This window comes from Heloderma suspectum, chromosome 4 (assembly GCF_057233095.1).
Source record: "Heloderma suspectum isolate Gila_16-S chromosome 4, 16-S_ref, whole genome shotgun sequence".
NCBI classification, from domain to species: Eukaryota; Metazoa; Chordata; class Lepidosauria; order Squamata; family Helodermatidae; genus Heloderma; species Heloderma suspectum.
This window is the reverse complement of record NC_139461.1, coordinates 315,769,189-315,777,584: the sequence shown is the minus strand read 5'-3', so window position 1 is coordinate 315,777,584 and position 8,396 is coordinate 315,769,189. Positions and strand designations below refer to the sequence as shown.

General features: G+C 63.1%; 1 protein-coding gene across 1 annotated transcript; it reads right to left on the bottom strand.

The window, feature by feature from the left end:
• Window positions 1-68: 68 nt before the first annotated feature.
• On the bottom strand, window positions 69-6,262 carry CCNDBP1 (cyclin D1 binding protein 1). Its single transcript, XM_084854981.1, has 9 exons — window positions 4,959-6,262; window positions 4,388-4,469; window positions 4,080-4,176; window positions 3,845-3,918; window positions 3,590-3,666; window positions 2,073-2,326; window positions 1,491-1,551; window positions 714-760; window positions 69-446 (listed from the first exon to the last, which is right to left on the bottom strand). The coding sequence occupies exons 1-9, from the start codon at window positions 6,192-6,194 to the stop codon at window positions 338-340; spliced, it is 2,037 nt and encodes a 678-aa protein (XP_084711107.1). The 5' UTR covers window positions 6,195-6,262; the 3' UTR covers window positions 69-337.
• Between the last annotated feature and the right edge of the window lie 2,134 nt (window positions 6,263-8,396).

Here is an 8,396-nt window from a genome sequence, read left to right as displayed (position 1 = left end):
CACGCTCCTTTGGGGCAGGGACCCAGCCTCCTGTACTCTGTAAGGCGCCACTAAACACAGAGAAATATCGGGGCTCCAGATGAACAACACAGAAGCCTTCATCTGGCAGAGAATCAAGGCCAATGAGGTACTTTATTGCCTTGAGCTCCAGCCCAGGACAAGAGCGCAGCGGCAGATCCCCTCCCCAGCTGGCAAGAGCAGTGCCCCCCCACCCCCCCGCTTCTTGAGAGCCAACACCCCTGCCCCCTGCAGGCAGGCAGGCAGCCCCAGAATTCACCAGCCAACTGGTCCAACACAAGATGCCTGTGGCCTTCCTCCCCGTCACAAGCCACGTCCATCAAAGCAGTCCTTGGGTGAAGCCTTTGATTTTGTCCATGTTGTGATCAACAGCCCCAGCCAGGAACCCCACCCAGCTCTCTTCTGATGGAGGGCAGACATGGCTGGCCCTACGGGGGAGAGGGGACCGTCAGAGCAACAACTGCGGGGGTGACGGCAGCAGCCCCACGGCGCACCGCCCCCAGCAGCCAAGGAGGCTGGCCGGGCCCTGTGAAAGGGGGCACGCTGCTTCCCCACCAGCAGCAATAAAACTCTGGCCCTAGAGGAAGCCCCTCAGGCAGCTGCCCCCCCCCCCCGCCCCACGATGACACAGCCCTTGGCTGAACACCCAGGCAGGGCCAGAAACCCCAGCCTCCATCCCGGAGCCTCCCACTTACCTGGTGATTTCAAGCATCTTCTTCAACACGGAAGCCAGTTTTCCAGCCTAAAGAGAAACCGGGGTGGTCGAGTCCAGAACCCAAAGCACTGTGCTGCAGTCTCCCTTTTCCAGACCCAAAGCTGCGACAGCCCTTCTTTGGGCTCAGTGTGGCTCTATGAGAACACCCGGGCGTCTCCTCTTGGGCCCCATGCTGGTGGCATACAACCGCCACCGCACGGGGGTTCTCATTTGCCCCCATGAACAGACACCAGGCCTGCTTGGGCGGGGGGGGGGGGGCGCCCAGGCCTCTGAGGGGCTGGCAAGGAGCTGTTCCACCTTGCCAAGATGGTGGCATCGAGCACATGGCTAGGGCCGCTCCACGGAACCAGAGCGGAGCCACACCAGGCGCCCCCGTCTCCCGCTTCTTACCACAGCCCAGCAATGCAGCAGCACCAGCAGGGCCCCCCCCCCCACCTCCAACTCATCATGGGTCAAACGGCTGTCCTCCCTGTACGCCAGTTCATCGTCTCCACATTGCTCTCGCCTGGGAGGGGGCCAGGACCAGGGATGGGAGAACAGCTGGCAGCCACCCCGCCACAGACTCAAGCTTGGGCGGCAGGGGAGACTATTCTTCCACTGCCACCGTGCGGCCAGATCCTGTTCCCTGGGCTCCTTCTGTTTCACAGGGAGCCTCCGCCGCAGGGGCACAGCGCAGGAAGACGCCTGGGGGCAGCCAGGAAGCCCTCCGCTCCCCAAAGGACCCCGGAGAGGCCTCTACCTCAAGTGGGGTACTCACGTTCAGCCGCAAAGCCAGCTGGGTCACCGGGGGGTACGTGCTCAGCACAAGCTCATCCACGCTACAAAATTAACACACCAAGGGTCAGGGGGCGGGCCACCTGCTGCCTACTGGAACGTCCCAGTCATGGACGCAAATGGCCAGCAACCCCCCCGCAGTGCCCCAAGCACTGGATGGCCTCGGGCAAATGGCTGGCACTCAGCCTGAGCCCATCTCTAGGCGCTGTGGGGGGGCATGTGTGCCCCCCTGAACCCCTCAGTGGGAGATGCGGATATCTCATCCTTGTGGCTTTCCCTGCCCCATCACCTAGGGGCACAGAGTTGGCAGGGGTCGCAGGGGTCATCTAGTCCACCCCGTTGCCAATGCAGGAAACCAACCACTGCAGTTCCCCCCTCCCCCATAAGGCACTGCTTACAGCCTCCAACAAAAGGGAGCCCACCACTCCTCACCGTGGAACCACTGGTCCCCTCAGCAGGGTCTCCCTAACACCTTCTCCTTCTTGGAACGTGAGCCCACCCTTGCCCAGTCCCTGGAAACCCCCCTCCCGCCAGCTGCTCCCAAGGGCTCACACAGCGACTGCACCTCGGACTGACATCCCCGGCGAGGTCGGCGAGGTCATCCAGCTGCGCCACCTGCTCCGCCGTGTCCACCTTGCCATGGGCTCTCACCGCCCCCAGCACCTTCTTCAGGCAAGCTTTGGCAGCCTTCACCAGGCCCAGGCAGGGGCCAAGCAGCTGCCGGTCAGCCTCGGACCAGCAAACGTCCTGGTTTCCCCTGGAGCCCAAGTCTCCATCCTCGAGCACATCCCTGTAGGGGTCTCCCCCTTCTGCCTGCGCCTGAGCACAAACGGACATGCCATCAGGGAGCGGCACTGGCATGCCGCAGGGCAGGAGGCGGCGCTCGAGCCCAGGCGGCTGAGAGACGGCAGCGGCTATGCACAATTACGGCTGGAAGAAGTGCCCCCACTCCCAAGGTGAGCAGCAGGGCTTTCAGCAAGCGGGATGGGTGGAGAAGATGCCGGAACGCAGGTGGGCGGCAGAGCCACAAGGGTGCCATCAAAGGGCCCAGGGCCTCATCAAAACATGTGAACACCCTGGGGAAACGACGCAGGGTGCTTCGTCTAGCCAGGCATGGGCATCTTGTGGCCCGCCAGATGGCTCCAGACCAGCCAGGGGTGGCTGAGGGGAGCTGCCGGCCAGAATATCTGCAGGGCCGCAAGTTGCCTCCCATGGAGGAATGGGAATCTCCAATCCAAGAGAGCCCAGCCGAAGAGCTGCCTTGGGGGACCCACCCAAGGGACTGACTGGCCCGCAGACACCCCAGCCAGCCCTGCCTGACAGCTGCAAAGCTGATAGCAGGGAAGGGAGGATGCAAGAAGCATCGGCCGGGCCCAGGCTCAAGAGCCACGCGGCAGCTGGGGCAGCATCAGGGCAGGCAAAGGGCACGCCCTCAGCAGGAACCGACACTCTCCCAGTCCCTTCGCAGCCTTCGGAAGATGAAGCAGCGCAGCAGAGGAGCCGATTTGGACGTCCGCCCACAAGCGGCCAAGGGGCTCCCCAGAAGTGCAGTCCGAGGTGGTGCCCCTCACACACAGAAGCAGCCGCTGCCTGGGAACCCCTCAGGGTGAGGCAGGGGGAACGGACAGCACAGCTCTTTGGGACCAATGCCTCCACCCCCCAGATCCATCTTTGCCTAAGGCAGCCCCCACAAAGAAAGTTCCTGGTCTAACTGCAACAGTTTTGAGGCAATCATTGAGCAGGAAAACATTTTAAATCATAGAATAGTAGGGTTGGAAGGGGCCTACAAGGCCATTGCAAATGCTCAGCATCCAGATTCTCGAGGCTTCTCCTGTCAGCGTCGCTGCTCCCAAGTTAACCCAAAAGGTCTCACGCTGCTCGATCCTGTTTTTCCAATTCTCTCTCCCTGCCCCCACCCCGTTTGGCAAATGTCAGGTTTACTGAACTATTCCAGGCTCAAACACTGGGGTGCTGTTTTTTTGACACCTGGGCTAACGCCCCTGCAATCTGGTAATGGGCCCGTATGTGCAGTGCCACCCCCCCGGCCCAAGGCAGAGGGACAGCGGTTCTCGTCTCCCTCACCTGCACCATCTCCTCCAGTGCATCTCTGACAACCCCCAGACAGGAAGAAATGGCCACTGCAACAGCCTCCTGGTTATCTGTGTGGAGAGAACAAAGGGAGGGGGCTGTGCGCGGGGGGGCAGCAGCAGCTCTGGGGACTCCCCTTACCTGGTGCCTGTTCCTTGGCCAGCACCCAGAGGCTGCGCAGATGTAGCTGCTTCCTTCTGGCACTCAAGACTCTCCCTGCCTCTGTCCTGCCCGCAAGTCATCACTCACCTCGAGGCAGGCAGGAAACTCGGTCACAGGCCTCCCAAATGCCTCCCGTTGAGATGAGTTGTTCCCGAGACAGGCTGCAAGGGAGACAGCAGCTGATCCTCAGCCAGCAAGTGCGACCCCGCCGTGGGGCTGACCGATCTAGTCCAAGATGAAGCTGTGTGTGCGTGTCCCCACCCCCGGCCAGACAGCTCACTAAATTCTACCCGGTGAGAGTACTTTGCCAGAGGCGCCTCACCTCTGCTGTGGAGTCCGAAGGATAACCTCTGTGAGCTGAATCATCCCCTCCATCACTCCAACCATGGCATCACGCACTGCTTTGCACAGGGTGGTCCCTAGCGGAGGCAAAGGGAGCAGCATCAGCCCTTCCCCCCGGCCCCACACACATAGCCCAACTCTGGGAATAAGCCAGACATGCTACAGGAGCCCCAGCCCCGGGTGACGGCGACACGCACAGGGGCACAGGGCAGCCCGGGGGAATACAGCACTCTCTTGACCACTCCTGCTCTTGCTGCAGCGCCTGGAAGAGCACGCCCTCCGCCTCACCTTGGCCTTTGGGGAGCCGGTAATACACCGAGGCCACTGCAAGGGCCGCGTCATGAACACCTCTCGCCAGCCGGTCCTGCTCCTGCGAAGGGGCAGCAGCCCAGGTCAAGTCTCGCTCAGGCAGAGGCTGCCGCCCCGCCACAGCCGCAAAGGCACCAGGGCACTGAGCGGGGCGGCGGGTCTAAGCCGAGTCAGGCAGAAGCACGGAGGCCCAGCGGGGACAGCAGGCTCGGCTCAACACAGCACGCAGGAGCAGCAGCGATGCTCGAGCTGGTAGCCAGTTCCCAGCTCCTCGTTTGCCCCGAAGTGCAAAGGAGGCCTCAATCCGTGAACTCAGCTAGGGCCCCGCTTGATGTGCCCTGTGCCCCCCGTTAAGATCGGCCGCCAAGCTCGCCCTTCGGCAGCGGCTGCAGCAGGAGCACCCCCGCGCAGCTGCCCAGCCCCTCTCTTCCCGAGGGCCCCGGGGAGGGCACAGAGGAAGCCGGCAGGGGCAAAGCGCCCGGGGCGCGAGGGCAGCGGGGGGCCCGGCCGCCTCCTGGCCGGCCCCGCAGCCCGAGGCTCCCTCACCCACCTCTGGGGCCGGCAGGGGCGGCCCGGAGAACGCCAGGCTCAGCTTCGTGGCTTCCTGCGAGGCGGCCGCGGACGCCCGCGCTGCAGGGGGAGAAGCGCGGCGGCAGAGGCGTGAGGCCGAGGCCCGCGGCGGCCCTCTCTGCGGGGCGCGCAGGATCGGCCCCGCGAAGCCCGCCGCCCGCGCCAGGCCAAGCAGGGCTGCCCGCGAGGAGAGGCGCGGCTCCCGGGGCGCCAGGCCCGCCCGCCCGCGCGTACCGACGGCGTCCCAGAAGCGCCCCGGCTCGAAGCCGCCGCCGCCTTCCCGGGCCTCGCCGCCTGCAAGAGAAGCGCGCCTTGAGCGCGGGCAGGGCGCCGGCGCCGGCCCGCCCGGAAGGCCGCGCGCCCCGCGCAGGTCGGACAGGGCCGCGCCCAGCCGCTCCCGCAGCCCCCGCAGCGCCGCCGCCATCGCCGCCCGAGGCCGGGCCGGGCCGGGCCGGGAGGGGCGCCCCGCGCGGCGGCCGGAGCGGGCGCTGGAGCGCGGCAGGCGCGGCTGCCTCCGCCCGCCCGCGGGCCTGTCGAGCGCGGCGCCGGAGGGCGCGTCTCCGGGGGCGCGCCGACGGCAGCCCTGGGCGGGACGCGGCGCGCGCCGGAAGCGTCCGGGCGGAGGCGCTTCCGGGCGCGGGGCGCAGCCGCCCGCGGGCCGCCCTCGGAGCCGCAGCCCTGCGCGGAGGCGGGGCGCCGCTCCGGCCTGGCCCGGCCCCGCCGGGGAGGCCTCGCCCCACGCCGGCCCGCCGCGCGCCCCGAAGGCGGCGGCCGAGAGTGCTCCGGGCGCCCGCTCCGCCGCCCGCGCCCGGCGCTCCCCGCGGCGCCGCACCCGCCCGTCTCCCCGGCCGGCGCTGCGGTCGCGGCTTCGACTGAGGCGGCGCCGCGGGCGCCTGCCTCCGTTACGCGCGGCGCTGGCCCCGGAAGCTGAAGGGGCGCTGCCCGCGCCGCCTGCGCGCTCAGACGCCCAGCTGCCGGGGCTGCTGCCTGTGGCCGGAGCCGCGGGACGGGCACCTGGGCTGGGCCAGGAAGCGGCGCGAACCCATTGCTGGGGAGGCCGCAGCGTCACTCGCCCGCCCCCTTGCCTGGCTGCTCGCCGCCGTTCCGTGCAATATTCACCAACAGGGTGCAGCCCCACGCATGTGTCCACAGGGAAATGGCCTGCAATGCCCAGCAGGCTGGCTGGGAGTTGTGGGGCTTTTTTCTGCCCAAACATGCATAGGATTGTGCCCTTGGAGATACTTTTCTTCCTGTCTAAACAGGCATAGGTGCAGAGGGCTCGCCACAAATGTATGCAAACAGCCTAGCTTCTGGGAGGGAACCCCAAAAATCAGTTGGCTTGGGGAAAAGCTTAGCACAGGATGAAGGGAAGGGTGCCGAAGACTGAGGCCCCAGGAGGTGAAAACAGGAGGCAAGAGATGGCTGCAGGGCCTCCCTCTCCTTTGCCCCCCCATATTCCGTCTGTAGCTTTTCCCTTCTGATGTTGTGAAAACACAGCTCTTCCCCTCTGTCCCATCAGCAAAACATGACTTGCACTCCCACCTTGACTACTGCAACCACCCTCCCAGAACACCGGCGCAATCCCAACCCGCTCCTTCGTGTAACCCTAGTCTCAAACCTAAGCCTAACAACATGCAAGTGAACCAGACGGCCATCTCCCCTCCTACTGCACTGAAATTTAGATTGTAAGCTCCGCAACAGAGTGTCTTGGAGCACGTGAAAGAGTAAACCTATGGGGGAAGCTTTTGTGGACTACACTCCACCCCTTCGGATGCAGGACTGACCTGAGTTACAGATATATACGCAATGGGGGGAGGAGGCTGTAAACAGTGAGGTCAGAGTGAAATGAACATAGAAGCACAGTCTGTGATCATTATACTTAATATATTAATACATTACCACTGTACTTGCTGCATTTAATTTTCTCAGGACAACCATGCATCTGATAATGTCAACAACATTCCATGAAAGCTTATGCCATAGATTTGGTTTATAATATGCCATAAGACTTGTTTTTTTTCCATTAATCCTTGCTGCACAGGGTGAAATTATAGGTAAAATCCACATTTTTAAAAGCTCCTCTGCTAATCGGTGAATTGTGTCACCCCAGGAATTAGGAGCCTGCTGTGGGTGAAGGTGTCTGAATGGGCAAGGGACATCTTCACCAAGGGGGAGGGGGGAGAAGGGAGCAAGGCAAAGGGTGGAGTCATGGGCTGCCTGGGTCCAAGAGGCATCCCCCACCCCACCCCATGCTGTTTGGGGCCCTGCTTTTCTCTAGAAAGCTGCAGATTCTTTTCTCCTTACCGGGACAGGGGTATGTTTCCTTTTTCAGCCCTGGAGAGATGGAGGGAGGGACACACGCAGGCAACTTCTGGGTGACGAGGCGGTGCACATAACAGCTGTACTGGATCAGACCCCAAGGCCTCTCCGGTCCAGCCTTCTACTCCCACCGTGTCCAACCAGGTCCCCCACAAGCAGGAGAGGAGCACAGCGCCCTCCCACTCTCATTCCCCAGCAACTTCCTCGGATGCTGGAGGTGGCACAGCGCCATCAGGACTAGCGGCCATGGATGGTGGAGTTGGGGAACAACCTCGTTCAGCTGCAGCCGCAGAAGCTGGCCAGACATGGGGATTGCAGGGTTCGGGAGGAGAGCCAGCAAGTTGGCCCCGGCCACATCCCAGAAGCAGCTTGTCCTGTTGTCGCCATGCTGCAGATCCAGAAATCCAAGCCTGGCTATGTTTGCCATTCCCTGCTGGGGTGGCTCCACTGGGATTGGGCCAAGGGGAAGTGTGGTGGCAGGGCTGCATGCAGAATTCCCTGCGTGGATTTGACTTACGGAGATGCATCTTTGGCTGGAGATCACTTCAATTTATTATGAGAACTGCTCCCCACCCCGCCACATGTAATGGACTGGCAGAAGATGAAGGACAGACAAAAGAACTCCTTTACAACATATAATTAACCTTTGGAATTCACTGGCACAGAATTTGGTGATGGCCAATGGATGAGATGGCTTTCAAAGGGGATTAGACGAATTACTGGAGGAGGAGAGGTCAATCCAAGACTATTAGAACCAACGGCTATACAGAACCTCCAGGTTCTGAGGCAGTCTACCTCAGCCAGTTTCTGGGGAGCAATGCTAGCAGTGGTCTGTTGCGCCCATGCCTTACTTGTGGGCTTTCTGGAGGCATTTGGTTGGCCACTGAGAAGGAGGGCACTGGGGCTGAACTAGAGGGACCCACTTTGGACTGGGCCAGCAGGGCAACTGTGACCAGCGGGGAGCCCCTCTGTGACTGTCTCGCATGCAGCAGAACGTCTCCTCAGGCGCGGCTGCTGCTGCTGCGGAAGCGCCCAGAAGACCACCTCTGGCTGAGCGGGTGCTTGGGCAGGCGCAGCCCTCCCACCTGCCCGGAGAGGC